Raw genomic sequence first — 24,762 nt, forward strand, 5'->3', positions numbered from 1 at the left:
AGTGCCATGTCCACCTTGGAGTCCACAGCTGGGTTGCTTTGGTTCTTTTAGAGTCTGAGACTGTGTGTTTTAAATGTGGGTGTGTTTTCAAATATGCCACTGTTCTTTTTACTTCATTTTTCTAGGCTTCACGACTTTTATTTCCTCAAATCCTTTTTGGATTAAGGTTTGTTCTTATTTATAAATTGGCTTGAAAAAGATTAAGTTTTCTCAACATTTAATGTTTCAATCAAGTGTCAATTATGAGCAAAATGTGGTGTTGGTGGAATCTCAGTGAGCTGAGTGGAGATGCCCAGGTTGCTGAGCATCATGGCTAGGCCAGCAGGAAGTGAGGGAATAGGAGGAGAGGACATTTGGGGGATGGTGAGGACAGGTGCAAGAATGAAAGTGAGCAAAGAGGAATTCTCTGTTGAATAGTGATTGACTTGTTTAGACTATCCCGTAAAAGGCTATCCTGTTTTGAGGTGGGAGTTTGTGTCTGAAAAGAGCTCTGGTGACCTGGGGCATTCTTGTGTTCAGTACTGGGGCATTCTTGTGTTCAGTATATCAGTGAACTGTATAAAAGTTACACTTTTAAAATTGATGAGGACCATGGCACTATTTGCATCTTTAACCAGGCAATGCTTTGCTATGGGGGATGCCGTGTGCATTGAGGGATATTTAGACGTGAGTCTGGTTTCTGCTCACTGATGCTATTTGTACCCCTGTGTGCACTCTCCTCTCTGCAATTTGCCCCCTCCCCTGCCAGTTGTGGCAATTCAAAAGGTCTCAAACATCCTTCAGTGTCTTAGGGGAGTGAGAAAATACCACCGGAATGTGTTATCTGACTTTTGGAAGGTATTAGTATTGAGATTGGAGAAAAATACAGCTATGTCTGTGATTATCCTAACCTGCATTTAGGAAGAAGCAGCTTAGTCACTCTGCAGGGTCAGTTGAGTATTTGATAATATTTCATTTCAATTACCTGCTGTGGCACAATAGCACTGATGGATGGTCCATTATCCGCTCTTGCTTTTCTGCATGTGTATATCGTATGTAAACAGAACAGGGAGACTGGGAGATGGTGTGTTCCAAATGGTGAAATAGGCTTGTGGTTATGACTCAGCCAGTTCAAAGGAATTGCTGTCAGTTCTTTACATGTCAAATGCACCAAGGGAGGCCATCCAGAAGTTACCTGATAGGACCCTTGGGGTAGAAGTAGGAGGGCGAGTTTCAAGTGACACCCACATTAACCTTGCAGTAGTAATGTGAATGTACAAAGTTTGAACCCTGAGAGCTAGTGCATAATATTTTTAAACTTGCCGTCTCGGTTACAGTTCATGAAGAGCAGGAATATAAGAAGGTAGCTTAATTAGCTCCCTCTTCCCCGCTGTTGCAGCTAAATAGACTTAGAACTCTAAACTGTCCTCTTGTTCTCAAGGATTATTTATAAGTTGTGCCGCCCCGTGTGCTTATGGTTGTGAATGAAGTGCTGCCGCCTTGCTTCCTGAGATGCTTTGGGAGGCAGAGGCTCAGTTGTGTCAGTTTTGATCCATGGCCCACACCTGGTCGATAATGTGGTGGACTGATGATGCTGAGTGGGCTCTAGCAGCCTCGGGAAGCAATCAGTTGAGATCTTGTTTCAGCTTGGCTCTGTTGCTTCTTCCATCATTGCCCTTTCTCTTCACTCTCTCTCCTCTGCTAGTATTCTCTGGACGCTCCATTTGGAAAGTGAGCTGGAGCCAAGGAGTTAAGACTGTGGTGGTGCCATTTTTTCATGGATCTATCTTTAAATCCAGCAGTTATCCCTAAAGCCCATAAAGTGGTGATGTTGACATTTTATATGCCTGCTAATGGGGCTGCAATCATAGCTCCAGTTTCAATCTGAATCAAACAGAGCAAAGAAGGGAGGTAAATTCTAGCCTTTTGCTGTATGTACTCAGTCCTCACTGAAATGGGGATGCTTATGTTCTCAAATATGGATCTTGGTGCCCTTGATTGATAGACGTGGGAGGGAAAATGGAGAAAGGAAACAACAATGGAGTTTCATTTTTTTTTTTTTTTGTTTTTAATCCTGTAGACAGGAAGGAATGAGACTGGAGGCCAGGGAAGATGGAGGCCTCTGTGAATTTTCTCTGTTGTGCTTTGATTGGAATGACTAAGGTCACTTTGGGACCAGAATTCCCATTTTATTCACTCACTCAGTGCAGAATTAAGTTTGGGTTCCTGTAGGTTTAGATAGCTTAAAAGCAATGAGCTGAATATAGCATGGTTAGTATGAATTAACCCCACAAGACTCTACCTGGTGCAAGAGTTTGAGTGTGATAACATAGTCTTTCTGACTCCATGAATGCACTATGGTGGTCCCTTACTCACTCTGGTCCCAATGACCACTGTAATATGGTAACCACAGGAAGTAGTTTTTAATAGTTTAATAATAATATATTTAATAAATATATTATAGATTTCTTATTTGCTCTAGAATTATGTGAGAAGTATTTAAGAATTATTCTTCTGGCTGTTCTGGAGTGTTAGGATTCCTCTTTAGTTTTCATTACTGTCCTTAGTTAAAGACCCTGGAATTTGTATATTACACTTTTTTGAAATGGAATATCTTTAATATTAGTTATTTTTACTTCTGTGATCAAAGTATCTGGCATTACTAACTAAATTGAGGGAGGGATTATGCTGACTCACACTTTCAGGGGGCCCCAGCCTTCATGACATCAGGAATGTGAGCTGAGGCCCCTCCCATCACAACAGACCACAAAACAGAGTAGCTGGAACCAGGTCTATGTTTAACCTTCAAAGGTCCTTCCCTCCCCAGTGACCTACTGCTACCAACTAGGTCCCACACCGAAAGTTTTTACAGCCTTCCAAAACAGTTCCACTGGCTGAGAAAGAAGCTTTCAGGATGTAGCCTCTGGGACATTTCAGATTTCAGCTGTATTGTGTTTTATTTTGTTGTTTGGAAACCTTTTTTTTTTTTTTTGTCAAAAACAAGTACATTAACTAGGTAGCATCCTGACTCATCTGCTGGACAGTCATTCGAGTAAAAACCTTTTCACAAGTCTTACAGTTTGTTGGTGAGTACTTGTAAATAGAAGGACTAACTTAATAAATGTCTTACAATTTAATTCTATCTTAGAGATCCCTGGTCAAGGTTAGAAGGTAGTATAAACTTATGTAAGACCACTCCAGTGTACAGTCTATAGCAGGGATGTGTGAAAAAGTTAAAGCTCTATTAAGATAATATGTTTAACCAATGCTCTCTCTTTTATTTTGCCACTCAGTCTTTTCACAAAAAGGAATGTGAATCCTGTGTTCTTTCTGTGCTTAGACTTTTCTTTTGTTCATTGTGTTAAGCAAGGATATTATATATAATTAAGAACAGTCCTTATTCCAGGCATAGATTTTCATTTGCCATTTGTATTCTCTATTCTCATGGAAACTGACCTTATTCTCTGAAAGACCATCTTATTCTTAATTATTTTACATTTTGTGTGTGTGTGTGTGTGTGTGTGTGTGTGTGTGTGTGTGTGTGTGTGTGTGTAGAGTGGTATGTGGTACAGCAAGCATGTGTACATCAGAGGACAAATTGCTGAGTCTGTTCATTCTTCACCATATGGTTCCTGAGTATTGAACTTAGGTCATCAGGCTTGGTGGCAAGTGCTTTTACCTATAGAGACATCTTTCTGGCTCCATATATAAACACTTTTTATTACATTTTATTCCTTAATTTTGGTTGTGTGTATGAGAGCTTAGTTTTTTTTCCATTCATTTATTTAGCTCATAAATAAAGTCATGCACAATTATGATACAGAATACAGTATGTTCACAATGTCATGGCCAAATTAAACCAATAAACATGTTATATCACACATATCATTTTTGTTTTGAGAACACTTAAAGTATGCTATCTCACAACTTTTAAAATATAGCATATTTTTATCAACCATATTTATGAGAGCATAGTATTTAAAGATTTATTTTTAACACATTTAATTGTATGGGTAGAGTGCAGGTGCCCACAGAGGCCAGAAGAGGTCACTGGATATCCTGAAGCTGGAGTTACAGGCAGTTGTGAGCCACCAGACTTTAGTGCTGGGACTTGAACTTGGGTTCTCTGCAAGAGAGTGTTTGCTTCTAACCACTGAACACCCCCAGCATTTTTCTAAACACTGAATCATCACATCAACCCCCAACATTTTTTATTTTTTTAGGCAGTTGTGATATAGCATTATTAAATGTCAAATCTAGCAAACAAAATGTACTTTTTTTTTTCACTTTTGTTTGTTATCAAAGCTCTTTTTTTTTTTGTTCTTTTATTAGTTCAAATTAGGAACAAGCTTGTTTCACATGTCAATCCCTTCTCCCTCTCCTTCCCCAACCCCCCAACATCCCACCTGCCCCTAGCCATCCCCCCTCCACTCCCCAGGCAGGTTAAGGCCCTCAAAAGGGGCTCCCTAAAGTCTACCATATCATCCTGGGCCAGGCCTAGGCCCTTCCCCATGTGTCCTGGCCAAGAGAGCATCCCTTCACATAGGATGGGCTCTCAAAATCCCTTTTTTTTTTTTTAAGACCTTACATATTTAATACAGTGCGTTACCCCTGTACAAATGGAAAAAAAAATTAAGTTCAACATTTCTAGACCTATATGGCTGTTAATTTTTGTAAATGCCAACTCAACATGGTAGACTGGGATACTTTTTTCCAAAGTTGACAGCACATCTAAAGTTTCCAAAAATTGAAATTATATATGTGTATATATTTATATTTATATAAAAAGACCAATAATGGCAGTATGTTATGAATCAATAGCAGCAACAGCTTTTCCAGGTTCTGCAGACATTTGAACAAGATTGTAGAGACATCCAGCACACTCCATTTTAAAAAAAAAAAAAAAAGTAAAAAACAAAATCCCAGAAAAACAGCACAGTTCTGTTACTCTTGTGGTACTTGGCACCATTTTTTTTTTTTTTAAATTAGCTTCTCAATCATCATCTGGAAGGAAACCATTCTGAGCAACATCATTAAAAACAGCTCTGATAAAGCATGGTCACTACTATGTATCATAAAGCAGGCCCACATATGAGTGAATACATATCATGTTTGTCTTTTTGTGATTAGGTTACCTTGCTTAGAATGGTTTCTTTGAGTTCCATCCATTTTCCTGCAAATTTCAAGATTCCATTGTTTTTTTTTTTTTTCTGCTGAGTAGTACTCCATTGTGTAAATGTACCACATTTTCTCTATCCATTCTACAGTTGAGGGGCATCTAGGTTGCTTCCAGTTTCTGGCTATTACAAATAATGCTGCTATGAACGTCGTTGAGCAGATGTCCTTGTTGTATGAATGTGCTTCTACAAAATGTACTTTTAACAAGCTGTGTGCAGTTCTTTGGTTATGTTATTAACTTGTTCGACTTTTGTTGAAAAGGCAATGGGGACTTTGTCTTGCAAATGACTAAAACCTGAAAGCAAACAGAGAACACAAATTAACACAGAACAAAAAGTTCGGTTTTATGCCCCCCCCCCCAAAAGATAACGTCATAAACTAGTCACTGTAGGCAACATGCTCTGAGCCACATACAATACCTCAGATTCAAACACCCGTCAGAACTAGTAGGGGACTCCTCCAGTCTGTTGATGTAAAATCTGAATCATAGAAAAGTCAAGCTCACATAACTGATGGGTTGAGCACAGAAGGTAGGGTTGAACCCAGGCTTCCAAATTCCATGCTGAAGTTGCAGTTTAATAATCCGAATTTCTATATTACAGCCCTGGCATTTTTTTTTTTTTTTTTTTGGTCTCGATCAAGTTGTGGCAAATTCAGTGGTTTCTGGGAAATTAAGGCCCAAAGAGTTACTACTGAGATCATTTAGATTGTTTTATATCGTTATTCATTTGATGATGAGACCTGTGCCATGACCTGAACAAGATGAAAGAAGTTTTCTGAAATGTGCCTTAGTTTTCCAGTGGTGAGTGACTCAGTGGTGAGTCTCTTGCAATACCGAATTTGATATGGTCATTGTAGCTATTTTAATACATTTTCTGAATTTACAGTTTTGAAGTAATAGGAAGCTATAAAATGTAAAATTGTGTTTAAAAGCATCAAATGAGCTAAAGTGGGAGATCAGTTGCGTCCTTGCATCAAACAAGGGCAATGGATGCTGGTGTCCATGGTGGTTACTTATTCATTCTTAATAAGAATACTGTTGTCTTTGTTTCTTATTAATTTTTTTCTTTTTGGTGGTTGTGTGCATGAGTGTGCACATGAGAGGAGTCAGTTCTGTCCTTTTTCTTTGTGGGTCCTGGGGATCAAACTCAAGCCACTAGGCTTGGTGGCAGGTACCTTTACCCTCTAAGCATCTCTCTGGCCAATATTTTAAATAATCCATATACAATTTCTTAACATAGAAAATTTGTGAATTATTTAGTAAATAAAACTGGAGTAAGAAGTAAAACTGTTTTAAAAAATTAATAGGACCTTTAAAATCATAGTCTCACATTTAAACCAATGTTAGTTAAGCAGCTTCACATGTGTCATCCCCCATACCTTACCTACTATACTTTATTCTCCTCCTCTTCATTCCTTCCTCACACCAGCATCATCATTGCCACAGCAGCCATGACCACTGTCACAATCCTTTTCCTTAGGACATTAGCATTAGAAATCTAGCAGCAAGCAACAGAAGCAGACTATGGCTAAGCATAGGACCAGTCTCTTTGGAAGATTATCTATGGGTTTTAATTTGAGTACATACAGACCTTGAAGAGCATCCTAGGGCTTATAAGGTTTATGTTTTTGTATCTGTCACTATTATGTTTTACAGGCACTTATTTGAACACCACCTCTTTTAATGCATCCATTGTCCTTTCTCTTGCATGTGAGATAATTGCAAGCTGAATATGTGTAAAGCCAGTGTTTTGTTGTGGAATGAATGTCTAAGTTGTTTGAAGGGTGATTATTGTTTGTTTAAAAATTAGTCATATTACATTTTCAGTATGCATTAATTTGTGTACACTTTAATAAATAGATTCAGTAATCTAGATTGTACACTCCTTAAAGGCACTGGCAAGCCTTGTTTCTATTGACTATGTCCCTTACTGTTTTGTTTTGTTTTTTTTTTTTTTTGCCAACAATACATTGTAGTATCACAAATTACAACATGGAATTGAAATAAGGACTGTAATTATCTGTGAGAAACATAGCACACTAATTGATGTGCCTTTGTTTTTTTTTTTTTTTAGCATACTATTGAAGGTAGGCATAGTTAACCTTCTGTGGAAAATATTTCATTCCTGTGTTTCTATTGGTACCAGCTTCCAGTTTTTCTGTTAAAAAACAAAACAATTTGGGGATTAAGTCCTCAAGTATTGTTATTCATAAAAACATAAAGGACAAAAATTTGAGTTACCTCAACCCATTAGAACTAGCAGTTGAAACATCATTGTCCAGTGTATGGTAGAGAGGCACCCCAAAATTGCAAGCAGTTTTGTGTGTTACAGGATCACAAAAACAAGAATTTTTTCCTCAGTCTCATGGACGTGGGTTCGAGCTGTTTCAAACTGTGGGATGGGCTCTATGTGCTCAGTGCACATTGTGGGTCTACTTCCCACGTTGGATATAGTGTGTGATTTCCTGTGGAATGGATCTTAGGCTCCTGAGGAAACAATGTGACCAGTGTGCTGAGTTTAATATTTCTTCATCCTAGTGCATACACATGTCCAATACTGAGGTTGTTTATGGCCAACTGATAGGACAGTAAGCCAGTGGCAGGGCTTTGAGTGCAGGTGCCTGGTAGCATGACTGCCATAAGGAAAAGATGTTCAACCTGGTGTGCTCTGCCTTTGTTATTTCATCGTCAAGGCTGGAAGTTCTCTCCTGTGCTTGTCTTTTAGAAACTGTTTTTTTTCCCTGTGGTTTTATGACTGGCAGCAAATAATAAGTTTAAGTCAAAATTCAATGTCAATAAAAGTGTCATGCTATTGAATTTAGTCTTTAAATCTCTCTCTCTCTCTCTCTCTCTCTCTCTCTCTCTCTCTCTCTCTCTCTCTCTCTCTCTCTCTCACACACACACACACACACACACACAGAGTAAATGTGAAGATATTGATTTAAATCCAGAGTCACACTTTGGAAAGAACAGTCTCAGGCAGTTCTTCCTTGGCTCAGTTAAGTAGCATTGGTCCCAGTGCTAATGAAGTCTGTGGTTCTTCATTGTCGGCTTCAGTCCTACTTTCTAAACAAGATGTTGTGTCTGGCATCTTCACAGATATTCAGAAAGGAGGTATAGTTGTTAATGATTTGCTCATAATAAATGTAGTTGTCTGGGTACATTTTTAAAAATGGCAACATAGTTCCAAACAGAGGCTTCTGATTAAATAATTATTGGGTAGCAGGAAAGAATATTTTCAGATTTTTGGACTCAGTGGTGGATGGTTTTGCTCTAAAGTCTTGTAGTTTCCTGATGCAATGAGTTTCTGAGTTTCTGTAACTGCTTACAAATGTGAATGCCCAAAGTACATTTCCCCCTGGAGTTACTAGTGAGTTATGTCTGTGAGACAGTTTTAAAAAGAGGAAAAGTAGATAGTGTTTACCCCTTTGATGAGACAATTAATTGTCTTCAATGTTTTGAGGGCCTGAGAACAGTTGCTCTTCTATGCTGACACTGAGGTGGTTCATTGCTTTGTGTTCAGAATCTTAGTTTCTTTTTTCTTACTGTGTGCTCCCATCCACAAAAATATGCAAAGAGGAAATATCTACGCACACCCACCCCTCACACGAATTATACACATAATATTATATATTGTGGTAAGTGTCTTATGTAGAGCAACACACACACTCATACTTGTTTTTACCCATATCTTATAAGTCAAAGAATTAATTCATTATGCACAGGAATAATGCACACTTTAAGAATTGCAATACTGCCGTACACACATACCTTATTATCCCAAGCTTTTCATTTAAATTTTTGGCTGTATCTTCCATATTAACTTTTTTTTTTTAAATCTGCACTGAGCCCCATTTTCCATATTAACTTGTTGACCCTTGTGGGCTCCACCCTTCCCTTTCATATTTGAAAAAGAACACGGCACAGTGACAGATGAGTACCTGGAAGTCCAGAAGTGTCAAAGAACAGTTTATACCAGTTTCTGGTCGCCTCTGGTAGATAGTCATCTAGGGATGAAAGGCCAGCAAGCTGAGCTGAGGCCTCACATGTTGAGGAATTTGAAGGGACTTTATTGTTCACTCAGGCTTACAGGAAACCAGTAGAAATTTGACTTTGATTTCAAGTAGAGGGGCCTGGCAGGGTTTAAGACATTTCCTTCTTTGCTAAAATGCATCTTAGGGGGAAAAATTAAAAGTCCTACTTTTTCTTAAAAAACAAATGAGCAAACAAAAAAGTCAGCTTGTAGACATCTACTCATCGTTAGCCTGCCTGCTGTTTTGTTGAATAAAGCTTTCTCAAGCAGCGAAAGATGGATGTGAAGCCTCTGAGCTACCGATCAGGGCCTAGGGTGCAGCAGCACAGTTGTGCTACCTTGGGGGTGCAGTGTCTTACCTGAGCTGGGGCAGCAGGGGGCTTTCTTCCTGGTTGGGTGGCCGTTTCTTAAGCAGGGACAGTGTCCTGGTGAGGAGAGCAGACAGGCTAGTGTGGATATTTACTCTTCAAGTGCTATTTGGCAAAAGTTAGTTAAAAAATGAAAGTTTAGTGGCACTCATACATTCCTGTCACTGATGCTCAGACTGACACAAGCATCAGTTTCTACCTGTATCCTTTGGGTTCTGAGTCCTTCCCGAAGTCCTTCGTTCCTTCTCCCAGGTTGTAATGACTCCTAGTTTGTTTGCATTTTTTTTCAATACAACACCATTCATATAAGAGGTCCTGGGGCAGGGGTAGTGTCGTGTTGTCAGGAAGACTAGGAATGGTACCACCAAGATCTTTACCTGTCCATTGTCTTAACAACTTTTGTTTTAGCCTTTTGAGCATAGGAGTATGCTTTCTCTGGACTCTATTAGAACCTGGTAGTTAAGTCAGTAGAAACAGTTCACTGATTTCCTTTTTTTTTTTTTTTTTTGACACATCTTTAAAATCTAAGACTAAGGGTAAGACATGAATAGGATTTTTCTTTTGTCCTTTCTAGATATATTGATATTTCTTTGGTTTCTGGTTGTATCTGAATGTATCCTTGTTTCATTTCTGTTGCTGTGATAAAAGACCTCGATGAAAGCAGCTTAGGGGAGAAAGGATATCTTCTAGCTCCCACCTCCAGGTTACACAGGTTAAGGCAGCAGGAACTTGAAGCAGCTAATTACATCCATAGCCAAGATCAGAGAGAATGAATGTATTATGCTTTTGTTCTTCTCATTTTCTCTTTTTATATAGTCCAGGACCCAAACCCAGGGAATAATGCTGCCTATCTATAGTCTGAATCTCCTCAAATCAGCTAATGTACTCTCAAGACAGTCCTTAACGGACATCCACAGGCCAACATAATCTAGACTCTAGCCCGGTGTCAATATAGTGGCAAGTTGACATTTAAAGGTAACCATCTTGCTGAGCGACATGCATGGGGGATTATGTATTTAGCTTGGGCGCACTTAAGTATTATAAATGTAATTGAAGTTTATAAAATAGTTTTGAGAATTTTGTCTACCAAAGGAATTTAGATTTTTGCAAGTTGTTATGTGACAAAACTTTTTTTGGGTAGATGCAACACAGATGTCTACTTACTCCAGACAGGGAACCCATGACAGACCAAAGTTTGGATACTATCAGAGTCCAACTTGGTAACTCAATGAATTTTGTTGGAGTTACTTACAGAAATATGGGTGAGAGGTTACTTACAGGAGCAGACTCAGAGCTGCATCTGTCTTTGGGGCCTATGCCAACATGAGTGACAGCTCACAAAAGCTGGGAATCTGGAGCACACTACACAGCCTGTAGGTGGCTCAACAGGATGGAGAGTGTCCTTTCTAAGTGGCTCAGTTGGTCTAAACCTCTCCCAGGAAGTTAGCTGGTCTCTGCTTCTTCAGGCAGCTGGTTTGGTCTCAAAGCATTCTTTGCAGCTTTTTGACTTTGAGAGTCTTCTTTGCAGCTCAGTTTTTTTTTTATTATTTACTCTGTTAGTGATGGGTCTAGTGACTCTGTTCAGTTTTAGGGACTTCCTAAAGCTACTTTGAGTTGTTTAACTTCTTAAGTTGTATCCCTACAGGATGGAATGTTCAGGGGAAGCTATTACAGAACACCAATGAAAATGCATCTCATCTACTGAAGACATTTAGAACAATAGAATAAAAAAAATAACAGATTTATTTGGGGGTGGAGTGGCCTGGAGGAGCATGTACTGTTCTTGCAGAGGACCTTGGTTTGACTTCCAGGACTTCCACGATGGATCTTAACAAACAGTAGCTCCAATTCCAGGGGATCTGATGCCCTCTTCTGACCTTCGAGGTCCTATAGATAAAAGAGTAATCAAAGTATTTGAATACAATTTTAAGTTCTGTGTAGTACCTGTGAGTGTACTTGTGTGTATGGGTGCCCTCAGAGGCCAGAGGTGTAGGATCTCCTAGAGCTGGAGTGAGGATAGTTGTGAGCCATGTGACCTGGGTCCTGAGAAGTATGCAGGTCTGCTTCAGGAGTGGTTAATCTTCTGAACTCCTGAACCATCTCCCCAGTCTGGACACTCTGGGCTTGGGGGTGTCTGTTGTCAACTACTCTTCCATCTGATTTTATTAGACCTTCTGTCTCAGTAAGTATTGAGCTGGGCGTTAAAGGATGATCATCTTTCCCAATAGGAGACTCTTAGCTTCTCTGACCCTTTGTTTTGTTTTCTCGCTCTCCAGTTGATTCCTGCCAGCCTGAGCTATGTCATATTCTGCTGTCTACTGCTTTGGAAGGTGCTCTCTTCTCTTCCTAAGCATTCAAAGTGTACCTGGTCATGTTGCCTGAAATATCCCTGTCTTTTTTTCTCTTGGATTCAGAAATTCATCGATGACATTACATTTTTTTCTTAGATTATAATTACATAATTTCCCCTTCCCTTTCCTCATCTAAACCTTCCCATGCACCCACCCCCACTTGCTTTCTCTCAAATTTGGGGCCTCTTTTTTCTTTAATCATTGTTACATATACATGTGGTGTGTGTGTGTGGTGTGTTTGTGTATGTGTCTGTATTCTAAACCTATAAATACAACCTGTTCTACTCATGTAATCTGCTTGTATGTTTATGTTTTCAGGGCTGACCATTCAGTATTGGATAGCCAACTGGTGTGTTTTCCCCCCGGGGAAGACTATTTTTCTCCAGTATTCTTTCGTTGCCTATAGTTCTTTTTCTAGGGTTGAGGCCTTGTGAACTTTCCCCTGTTCATATTACACGTCTATGTTTGCATTCTTGTTGAGGCATCTTTAGGTAGCCACGTTGGAGAGACTTCATGGTGTAGCTTCTGACATTTCAGGAGATAATCTCCCAGAAAACTCCCTCTGGCTCTTACAATCTTACAGTCTGTCCCCCTCTTCTGCAGTGTTCCCTGAGCCTTAGGTGCAGGAGTTGGGTTGCAGACGTATCAGTTGGGACTGGGCTCCACAACTCTGCATTTTGATTGGGTGTGGGTTTTTGTAATGGCTTCCATCTGTTGCAAAGAGAAATTTTCTTGATGAGTGGTGAGAACTACACTTAACTGTGGGTATAAGGACAAATACTTAGAATGTTGTTAAGGATTATGCTGGTTTAGTAAAAGGGCAGTTATAGGTTCTCCTCCAAAATTCATGATTTCACTAGCCCTAGGGTAGTTGGCTATATTTCCAGCAATGGGCAGGACTTCCTTCTTTCTGATCAGTTCTTATGGAAAGTAAGGAAGGGAGATAGTCTATGTTGAATGTTTTTACCAGTCTATGCCCATAAAACATTATACCTAGAGAATTAGAAATCAAACAGGAAAGTATTGACATTGCAGGAAGTAAAATTTTCTGAAAAAAAGGAAATTTATAAATTGATTAAAAATACTGAATCATCTTGGTAACTATCATTATCACATAGTACTAATATTTCAGTAACATTGAGTTTTGAGGCTATCATTCTTGGCCTCCAAGTTTCCATGCTTCTGTGTTTTTAACGTTTTTTCCCCAATAGTAGGCAAGTGTTCTGTGGGCACAGGATACTCTCTCTGCTGAAGGGCTTCTTTCCCTGAGCCCACCTGTCATAGTAACAGTTTACTTCTATGGCTCTGGTTTTAAAGAAAATATGAAGGTTTTATAGTTTATTCCTTTCTTTTATTTGTTATATATGCTCAGTCTGTAGTTTTGCTGAAACATTCTTGAAGTTCACCTATAATACTGTTTGCATCCAAAAAAAATCCAAAAGATTTTTTAGCCTTGACCATGGATTATGAACTACACATGATTTTCATTTTGTAATATACTAAAAATCCATTTATTCTAATAGAGTTGGACCAAGTTTTAGGAAATGAAACCGTTTATCCATGGTGATGCAGAAGTGTAGCCATGTTTATACTTTTGATCATTTTGTGGAGAAGTATTACCTTGGTAGACAACCAGCTGGCTTCTGTGAGAATTGCACCCTTGATACATGCTTAGAGCAACCATGTGAAATGTAACTGGCTGATGCCTTGGTTTGGGTTTGGGTCACTATCATAGTTTTCATGTTAAGCTGGGAGTCTGATGAATGATGTCAGTTTCTACCAGTTATCATTCTTATGATGGCCAGACATAGTATTTTCCCATTTTCAACACGAGAAAAGTTTGCCAAATAGGGAAATATGAATTGCAAAGAGAAGACATTAGTAATTGTTTTAAGGAGAGAAAAAAGTCCTTTTTTTTTTTTTTGCTGTTAATTTAGAAAAGGACATAAGTGTTGAAATTCAAAATTCTTCAAAGATTTTATGAACAAATGAACTTCATTTTAATAGCATTCTTTCTTTCCTTTTAATCTACTGTTTCTTAAAACAGTCTTTAAAATTCTTAGTTTTGAGGGAATGTTTTCCCCTAGGAGGTTGTGGCAATTGAAATTATAACCCATTTGGGGACCTTAGTTAACTTTCTTGTTTTCCCCAGTACTAGCTCATGACTCAAGAGGTTGTTTTTGATATGAGCTAGTGTCCTTTGGAATTTATACAACATTAAAAGTTTATTGAGAAATTACATAGATACTTAAATAAAATGGTGAGGAAAGTGATTTTCTGGTTTACACTAATGTTCTAAGCTTTCTTGATTGGCATTCAGTGTCTCTAGTTACTGGCACTGGTGGAACAGACCCGAGGCTCAGTGGGTTCTGTGTCGTGGAATAAGCTTGCACTCTTTTTTATGGAGAGTGGACACCCACTCTCTTTTTGTTATGACTGAGATTTTTGAGTAGCTGGCTCTCCAGTGATGGTTTTCAGGAGGGAAGGGCTGTCATGGACATTCAGTCTGGGAAAAGATTAATATTGAAGATATTAGGGGAAATGTTTATTTGTATTTGTTTCATCATGGTGAAGAAACCAGAGAAGATGACGGGTGTTTAAGGATAATGGACATAGTGAACAGTAGAGAGTTTCCCCTCAGGACAGCCTCATCTGAAGCAGTTTGCTTACTGTCCCCATGTTTAAAATGCCAATTAAATTAAAAATCGTTATGACGTTACATTCATAAGTATGACTGCAATAAAAAAAAAACACAGAAGACAGTTGGCATTGGGATTAGAACTCAAGCCATTCTTAGTGGATATGTGAAATGGTGCAGCATAGCTAAGTATGGGTTTATGGTACAATCCAGCCATTCTACTCTGGGGTGGCAGAAGGCAGAAGGCAGAAGGCAGAAGACAGAGGCAGTCAGATCTCTTGAGTTCAAGCTCAGCCTGTTTTCAAAACCTGCTGAGAAAACTATAGGCACATGGTAATATTGAAGAGAACATAAGCAGTTGCTGCTTCATCTTGGAAGAGTTATTTTGGCAGGAAAAAGGAAAGCATTGTTCCTTAGATTTGGTTAAGATTTGTATGATGTTTAAGCAAACAGGACCAAATGTACACAATAAAACACTTTAAAGCCAAGGGGCTCACATACTTTCCCACATGCAACTGCATGTCTAAAAATGTCCACAATAGTGCCTTTACCTCATAGTAATCTTTTGTCAACTGGAAAAAGAAAACTTGTGTTTAGTACCAACCTTGTGTTTGTACATTTGAAAACGGCGCATAAAATAGAAATATATTTTGCTTGGAATAGGAAAAAGAGGTGGGGTGTGCTGGCCATTAGTCTTCCAGGATTAGGGCCATCGGAGGTTTGTTTTCAGGGTTACCTTTCACTACCTTTGTAACAGCAGGGTCCTTCCTTAGAGACTAGACTATTGGAGACTTCAGAGTGAGAGCAACTCTGTTCATATATTTAAAATCAACACAACACAATGTGCCGAACACCCTCAAACTCAGCTTCAGCTGTGTGTGACATGTTTTGGTTAGAGACGGAACATTACATAGATAATTTCGTGGTGTTGAATTTGTTGGGAGGAGATAGCATAGAGCTCCTTCCTCAATAAAAAAAGCAACATTTCTCAAAAGGAAAAGACAAAACAAAAACCAAAAAGCCCACTCAAATAAATATTTAAACTGCTATATTTTAATAATGTATATACGTCTCCCCAAACAACATTAAACGAGCCCATCGAATTTGAATCCATAATGTGCCATGCGTTATGTTCTGACTTGTGTTGAGAATGTGGTGTGCTGGCTAGGACAGCTGCAGGGAGTTGCAAAGTAAATCAGTAATGTTTTTAGGAGGGATGTAGCAATTGTGTGCCACCTGGATCCTGTTCTTTGATGCTTGCCCCTGTGTCTTGGTTTTAGGTCTTATAAAAGGTCCTAGTATTGTCAGATGGAAAAATCTGATAAACTGAGAAAGTAGTACCATGGAGTTTTAAAGCAAGAGGAAATCCAGCTTGTTGTGGGGACCAGGCAGGGTTGGAGAGATGGGTCTCCAGAGAGGGTAGAATGTCTGCTGGTTTAGGGAAAGGCAGATGTAGAAGAGCATAGCTCATGTTCTCAGAGTAGCCCAGGCTCACATGCTTTAGGCTTTGAGGGCAGCGTAAAAGCTAACTGCAGAGGTAAAAGGTTGCCTGGCACCGGCAGGCTTACCCAAAGTATTGTGAAGTAGCTTTTAGAATCATGGACACTCATAATTTTGTCAGAATTGAGTTTTCTAAAGTTCTTCAGGATTTCCACTATGATTTTTCAGAATAATGGAGGAAAATGAACCATGGAGAGTGTCTGAAGATTTCACAACAGTGCACGGAAGGGGTGCACTCTTGTGTCTTCCACCTCTGGATGCCCTTCAGCTGTTACTTCTTTCTGCTTGTGCCTTTACCTCCTTTCCCACAGGGGTGACAAAGCCGCAGGGATTCAGTTTTTCTCAGTTTACACTACTCTCCTACAATATTAAATATTTGTAACCCTGCCAGCACTATCTTTGCCAAAATGGACTTTTCAGAACTCTCCCCAGAGCTCTCGACGGCTCTTTTTAGTGTTGGTATTTCTCCAGTGGAACGCTGGCCAGTGGTCCAGTCATGTGCAGCAGGCATGCTGATAAATACTGGTTTCCAGGCATCTAATGATACATTTGTCAGCCTGTGACTAATTGCGCCCCCCACCCCAGTTTTCTTTCTTTTTTTTCTTCCTGTGAAATGTGTTTGGCTACTATACATGAAAATGTTTCAAAAATACTTACCTAATTCATTCCCATTGATATTTGAAGCTCATCGGTACTATGTCCTTAACAAATTCTAGATTGTGTAATTACTGAGTAACATGTTCCATAAGTGAAAATGTGTTATGACTTCGCCAATCATTGTGGTTACTGGTGAAGACTGGCTTTGGTGTTTCATTTGCTGTCCTCATCTTTATACTCTGATAGGAATTGATAAATTGCCTATCCAGAATATTACATTCTCACTGCATCTTGCCAACTTGAATATCTTTCTCACCTTGGTGCTGATAAGGTTTGAGTTGTCTTGAGGAGAAGTTTTGCTATAGATTTTGAATAAGAAATAACACACACACACACACACACACACACACACACACACACACACACACACACACACAGCATTCTGGTGTTGTACTTCCAAGCATATGCAAGCTTAAAGGTCTGCCTGTCTGTATCATTTTCTCCTGGAATGACAGCTTAATAATTTTCCTGGTTGGATGGTGTTAAATCTTTAAAGGCTACATTCACTAAAACATATGTCCAGCATTTGGGCAGCCAGCGTCTGCATGACCATTTTTGAGGCGTACAGCTTAGCTCTTCGGTGACTGGTGTCTTGTTGCTAAAGTGACATAGCCTGCAGGTATGGCACATCACAGGGGACCTGTATATAGGTATGAAATTTATGCTTTACTCTAACAGCTAAAAATTGCTTTACATCAACAGATAAAAGCTATGTTAAAATTCCACTGATTTGGACTTTTACTTCAAACCATTGCAGGTTGTGCTGAGGTGTATTTTTAGGTTACCTTCAAATGGGTTTTATAATAGTATAAAGGCACAAAGATGATGTGTGCAATATCTTTAAATATTTGTTGTCATAGAGTTTGATCTGACTTGCTTGGAGTGTCTCCCATATTCAGACCACTGTGTTTGTGTTAGCTGTCATTTATAGATAGGCTTAGCTTCTTACCATTCCTATAGATGCTTAGGCAGAGCATAGCAGGTGGGGTAAAGCCATAGATCCCAAGCCAGGGTTTTATCCAAATGGGGTATCGTATTTATCTGTGACTTTCCATGCCCGCATTTTGCTTGCCTCTCCTCTCCTATGACAGGAGGCTGCTGGTGTCTAGTGAAAGATCTTGAAGTGAGGGAACTTTGCTGGGAGAGGGGGCAGCCTTTAAGGTTTTAACAGGTGAGGAACAGAGTTTCCTATTTTTGGAATATGGAGAAAAACATGGAGAAGCTTTTCACAGACCTAATCTTTAATTGGCTTAGCCTTTGCTGGTGCCATTTGTCGCCTCTGACTCAGCGGTGCCCTATGTGCCACAGACCATAATCCAGGGGCAGTTTTAAGTGGTAAAAAGTTGGGGAAGCAGGAACTGGAAAATCCAGCCTATGTGATTTTTCCTGGCTTTGATTGGTTTAGCTTTCATATTGAAAAGTTGCTTAAACACTTGAATTTCTTTTAGATGAGAAGTACTTCTCGCAGATGGGAACTTGACAACTTTAAGCTTCTTTTTCTTTAGAAGAAAAGTATTATCATTTATGTCTATTGTTTTGTATTTTAAAATAGTTAATAACAACCACGTTTAGAAAGCACCATACTGATTTTAAGGTAGTTCAGGAAAGTGCCAACTTTGTAAAGAAACTTCTAGGTAGTTGTGTGTTTTAAAGTTTACCTAGGTGTATGTATGATCTTTGAAAACTAAACTTAATTTTAACAGCTATTTAATCGAGCCACAAATGACAGAATTCTGTTTTATAAATTTGGGTTAATCTCAATATTGATCACAATATTAATAAAGTGAAAATAATGAAATGGAATAGGAAAAACAATTTTGGAGTCTTAGCAAATTAAAAAATATGAATGGTGAGAAGCATATGCCACATTGGGTTTCTGATTGCCTCACGAAATGGTTGAACTAGATCCAGACAATCAAATAGATGTTAATTCCTAGGGAGTATGGCTGAAAATAGCAGTGTTTCTTCTTTATTTTATACGTGTAAATGATTTCCAGGGTTCAGAGATTTTTTTTTAGCATAAAATAATGAAACTTGACTACATTCTAAATTAAGTGAATTAGTGGGCACAAAATCCGTGGTTCAGAGCAGGGGCCCCAGTGGTGCTGAGATAACTTGCGATTCTGATAATTGCTTCTGTATGCCTCTTCTTTGCATGCTGTCTTTTACTTGTATGAGTGCAAGCTGGCATCTCCACACATGCAAAGTAAGGTTATGTTCTGCTTCATCTGCCCTCTAGTTCTTGGTGTTTCAGGAATTTCTGGAGTTGGTTCTGCAGTTCTGATAGCGACATCCTCTATCTGAGAATGGCAGCACATTTTATGTTAGGCACAGTCAGAGATAGTGGACTTGACCCTCTCACACCAATGGGCTATTTGTCACTGTCTGAGGTCCGTTGTCTTGAAGTCTCAGCAAGGAGCTTCACATGGATTCTGCATGAACAGATCTCTAAGAAGGTGGCAGGTGGAGGCTGGCCTCCATTGATTTTAATGTAACCATTTGCTTCTGCAGTCTGTGACCCAAGGCTTCCTCTGTTTTTGAAAGGAATCCTATGATATTATTTAAAACAATTCTATTTCTCGAGGAGATTGTGACCATAGTGATTTGTCAATTTAGTGTTAATCCATGGGCTTTTATTTTTATTTATTTAGGCTTACTGGGAATATTTTCAATAACCTAAATGATATGATAAATGTTTAAAGTACCTTGCATGTGCCTCCTTAACTACCATTTTTTTTTCAGGAGAAATAACTTCTGATCATGTAGAAGGAATATTTCCAATAACATACCCGCTTAAAAGGGTATGTGTCTCATCATTTTTCACAAAAATGAGCCATTGTTCTTCAAGTTACTTATTTTTCTAATTAACTTCGGACATCTTTCCATGTTGTCCATCTTTTCCGTGGCCCCACAGTACTCTATGGTGTAAGGGTGCATCCGTGTAGCCATTTTCCTCCTGAGGGATGCTCAGAAGGTCTTGGTTCTGTATACTTGCATATCATACTGCTTGAAGTGTCAGAGTTGGAAATATTTCTCCTATATCATTATGTATGTACTATGTATTTATGTATATGTATTTATCACCTGCATTTCTCCTGCCTCATAGATATCATCTGTCTATCTATCTTCTAATCTCTCTCTATATATGTCTTTCCCCTCTGTAGATTGCTGGAACCATAGACTGTCTGCCCTGATTGCTTGTTGGGTTTCAATGTTCATTCTAAATGTTGTCATTTGATCTTGGATAGGTTCAAACCTGATTTATAAAGCGCTAGTACATTATATGGAGTTTTGGGATAAAAGCAGCATGTTTGGAGAACTCTCTCATTCTGACCTGTTAGGCATTTACCTACAGCGTCCAGCTTGGGTGATGTTAGCTGCTTCATTGGTCCTGTTATCCTGGCAGGACTCTGCGTGGCAGAGCTTTCACAGAGATCTGTCCAATAAAAATGGATTGCTCAAGCTGATTAACCAAGGCAGAAAGATCTCTTAGGAGGATATTTTGAAAACATAGTTGTCTTTTTTTCATTATTATAGAATGTTTGTGTGCCATCATTTCTAGCTTAGCACATTGAAGTTTAATGTTGATTTTTAAAAATGTCAAAATTACTGCAGCCATAGAAAGCCAAATGCCAGTCCTTCAGGTTGTCAAATCATTGAAAGTGGTAGGTGTGTTTTTTTTTTTGTTTGTTTTTTTCATGTTCTTACTATCTCATGTTGTTTACTACTTAATAACTATCGTGACTTTTTTTGGTTGTGGGTCCTGCCCAGATCTTGAAGCTTCACATCTGTTGGCTGAAGCTGCAGCCATTCTCTTTGAATTCTAAACTAGAATTATCTTTTTCCGTGAAGATTTCATTTAAAGTTCATAAAATAGTGAAGTTTTTAAAACAGGAGTAATAGCAATTTAGAGAAGAATTTACCTCTTCTCTGCCAATATGATTTAATGTATTTTAAGCAATATCATCAATTTTAGTAGTTTTTCCTCCCAACATAGCTGGCACCCTGCTGTGATAGTGTAGCCTCCCCCTTTGCCTCGTGTTTGTACTTAGTCTATCACACCATTGTAAGGCACCAGGATTACATCATTGTGACACTTTTCGTGTTGAAGTGGCACTCGGGTCCTTAACCAGATTATAGTGCCCACATGAAGACTGTTGTAATCCCTCACTTTCAGAGTGACTTATTACTGGCGAATCCCTCGATGATGTGTCTTTTTCCTTCACAATAGTGTTTTCATGCTTGTTTCCCTTTTGGACAACTAATATTTTTTAAGATGATTGTTGTATGTGCTTATGTGTCATATGCCCCCAACCAAAAAAGCATTTCAAATCCTAACATAAAAAGATGGAAAAAAATCAGACCAAGATACGGACATATGAAACAGTTATTCACTTATAACAAAAAAAAAGTCCTATAAAATAGGCATGCGTTTTAAATTATAACTACATGGAGTTATAAATCTCATTTTCATGCTAAGACTATAAGCTACATTAAAATTTCTTGACAGTACAAAAACCCACCCAATAGAAAGGCATTTGTAAGAACTTACTAAACATAAAGTCAGCTTATTGCTTTTTATTTACGGAATTTAAGCAGTTTGTTTTTATTAGTGAATTAAAAGGCCATCATATGCTTCAAATATGTATCTTCTTCAACATCAGGTTCCCCTTTTCTCTTTCAGTCTGTGGTCAAAACCGGACGACTGCTGATCAGCCACGAGGCTCCCTTGACAGGCGGCTTTGCCTCTGAGATCAGTTCCACAGTCCAGGTAGAGTATCGCAGTAACCTTTGTGCGGTTGTACATGTTTGTTCCAGAAGGAAAGATTGCTTATTGCCAAATTCTGAAGTGTGAACTTTTGGAATATGACATTTCTCATTGAGACGGTCCCGTCCCTCAGCTAATGGTGTAATTATAGTGCCAAAGAAGACAATTTAAATTAATCAAAGTGGAAGACAACCCTGGTGGAAGAAGAAAAACTTGAGATGAATTGAATAAAATAAGTTGTGTTTTCCACCTTACCAGGAAAAAGGAATTCTTTTCCATATTAACCTAATAATCCCCTTGTAATAAAATTTAATGTTGTTATGAAATAGGCAGGCTATGAAATTCATCTTAGAAGTTTAGCGTACTCACCCCTAAATCTGTCAAAAGTAGTTAATTTCAAAATACTAATCAGTTTAATTAGTAATCAGTGTGGGGTGTTATTGGAAATATTTGAGAAATGAATTGAACACTTTCATTTTTAAAATGGTCACTTAAGATACTGTGTAACAGGGGAAAACCCCTTTGAAGGGGATTTTACTTCACATTTTTTATCATATATGTGTCATAAATATGTACCATGTAAAGGAATTATAGTTTTCCTTATTTTTTAAATTTAAAAATTAAGTAATCAAAAGTAAACTACATGCATTTTGAACTCAGAATGTCTTTGTATTTTGTAAAAGCTTTTGTTCTTTTTTCTGGAACCACAACTCTTTAATTATTAAAATACATCTGTGTAGAGAATGCATAAGCGTGGTATTAGTAGTTTCATAGAAGTTACAGTGAAAGAATAATGCTGTAAATTACTTTAAAATTTCTAACCAGCAAATGACTTTTTCCAAAAAATAGTTTATGTGCTAGTTAAATTACATAAGTTTTTAAAAATAATACTGTGAAACTGATTTGAACAAAGGATTTTAAAAACTAAATCTAATAATTATATACAATGAAAATGAAGATGTATGTTGTCTATAGCTACTGAAGGGTTGAAAAAAGTGACTGAGTTTTGTCAGTGTTTTGATTTTCTGTTTATTTAATACCATTTAAGTGTCATAAATACTCGGTTTGCATTATACACTAATTATTGAGTAATATAATGTGCCAAATCTTTTTAAAATGAAGCTTTAGGAATAGTCACCATAATGCCAAGATGTTATTTCAAGGCAGAGGCAGAGTTGGCAAAAGAAACTGGATTTTTCTGACTCCTGATAACTCTGTAGTGTATGTACTGAAGCCTCCAGGAGCAGAATGATTGCAGAATGAACCCTAACAACCCACTGCTTGGATAATAGGCTCATGGTTTATGCCAAATGTCATTTGCATATAATTGTACAAGGAAAACAAATAGAAGGTAGTTGGACTTGAAACTTGTGTCTCCTTGTAAAGATTCCTTCCTCCGGGCTTGCTTTTAAAATGTGGTCTGTATTGGTAGGCTGCGGTAGAGTCGAATACTAGTTTTCAGACTGAAATGGACTTAGAAAGATGATCTAATCTGGTGTTTCTTAGATTTTAAATAATATGTGGACTCATGTTTATGGAAAAATGACTCTTCAGCCCCACGAATACATTAGCAAATCCTCATTTCAGAAACACAGGGTTAAGAGTTTAAACACTGCCATTGCAGCTTGCCAGCACCAAAAATCACAAAGCGTGTGTCACAGTCAGGTCCTGAAAATGTGAGATGATTTATGGTGGTAAAAGTTGACAGAGAGATTACCCACTGTGTAATCGTATTTGTACCATGAGACGAATACAGCAAAGCAAGGCAGCTTGGACCACACCCAGATGCTCACAGACTGACCATAGCTCCTTAGATATTCACAGGCACCTGAGACATCATAGCCTCAACCAGTTACCTTTTCACCAGATGCATGTTTGTTACTAAAGTGTTGTGACTGACAGGCTTATGAAGACGGGAAAGGTCTTGAACTAGCCCAGGAATTTTGAGTCAATGCTGGGAGAATAAATACACAATCATTTCTGGGAGTCCGTCAGCCCCAAGAAGAACATAGAAATTTTGAATTCATTATAAAATTGTATGTTTCTATCGAAAAATTCAACTAGTAAACTACAAGGTGAATTAGGTAATATTGTAAAATTGTAAGGGATTTGCATTTAATGTTTTGGGTAATTAGAATTTCGTTTCGTCTTAAGTTAAGCTTTATTTACATAAGCACAGAACACAGAAAATGAATCTAAATAAATCTCAATAAGTGTGTTTGCCTTTTATTGCCTTTTCCCTATTGGTAAAGAAGATTTTAAAAAACGGAAGCTAGAGATGCGGGCTCTTCCTTTTTAGGAGTCATGTTTAAAAATAGGTCAAAGTGTTTTCAGCAATTGTTTTATGCACTTGTCTAGCTAAATGAGGTGGGAGCTCTCAGCCTCCTGCCAGTGAGACCTGCATCAGGTTGCTGGTGCTGTGGGCTGTTTTAAATGAAGTCACTGAAGTGAGTTATAGTTGCTTTCACCACGTGGAGTGATTCATACTTCTATATTTCTTTTTGATGTTTGAACCTTGTAAGGTTAGAAAGCATAAAATAGGGTTATGGTATTGAAAGTCATCTTTCTTGGCAGAAGAGAAAGGAAACGTCCGAGGAAAGCATTTTCATTGTTGTTGAGGGAAGCAGCTTGAAACTGCGGATGAGAATGGACTCTAGACTTGCTTACTCCTTGCTGATATATCCGGTTCTCATTGCATCAAAGAATCTTAAGTTTTATATGAAGTGTTTAAGTTACGGCATTGCTCCCCACATGTTGTTATGTGGAACACACATGGCAGCTCTTTATAAACCCATGGCTTATTCTTTAAAATTGGTTATATCTTAAGAGAATAATTATAAAATAGTAAAATTACTGTTTTTAAATACACAAAAATCTGAAAACTCTTGGAAATCAGAAAATGTTTCATTTATATTTTAAGTTATTACCTATAGTCCAAATAAAAATGCTGAGAATTTTAGCATCACATGAAAAATAGCTTTTTAAGTTTTGTAATTGATATTATTAGAAGCTTCAGAGTATGCTACAAAAATTAAATATCTGGCAGAAAAACACCTTGACAATATCTTAGTATTGTTGGCATTACTATGGAAAGATTATTTTTAGTTATACAAATAAAATATGAGAAGAATGAATATAAAATATAGACCTAACTTATTTACAAAACTTTAATTTGCAGCAGATGGCTCTTCAATCAGGCAAGACTTTTAGAGTCTACATCTTCAATCTCTTCAGAACTGTTTCTTCTTCCTCATACTGCCCCTTAAATTATTACTAGCATTATTATAGT

At 38.1% G+C, this 24,762-nt stretch overlaps 1 protein-coding gene across 6 annotated transcripts in view; it reads left to right on the forward strand.

Annotated features, from left to right (window-relative positions):
- Bckdhb (branched chain keto acid dehydrogenase E1 subunit beta) overlaps window positions 1-24,762 on the forward strand; it is a 177,793-nt gene that overhangs the window by 99,156 nt on the left and 53,875 nt on the right. For all 6 annotated transcript variants that reach the window (XM_027411032.2, XM_027411031.2, XM_027411030.2 and 3 more), the window contains exon 9: window positions 21,390-21,476. In XM_027411032.2, the coding sequence (XP_027266833.1) occupies window positions 21,390-21,476 (87 nt within the window). The remainder of the gene's footprint in view (window positions 1-21,389; window positions 21,477-24,762) is intronic.

Source organism: Cricetulus griseus, chromosome 4 (genome assembly GCF_003668045.3).
Source record: "Cricetulus griseus strain 17A/GY chromosome 4, alternate assembly CriGri-PICRH-1.0, whole genome shotgun sequence".
Taxonomy (NCBI): domain Eukaryota; kingdom Metazoa; phylum Chordata; class Mammalia; order Rodentia; family Cricetidae; genus Cricetulus; species Cricetulus griseus.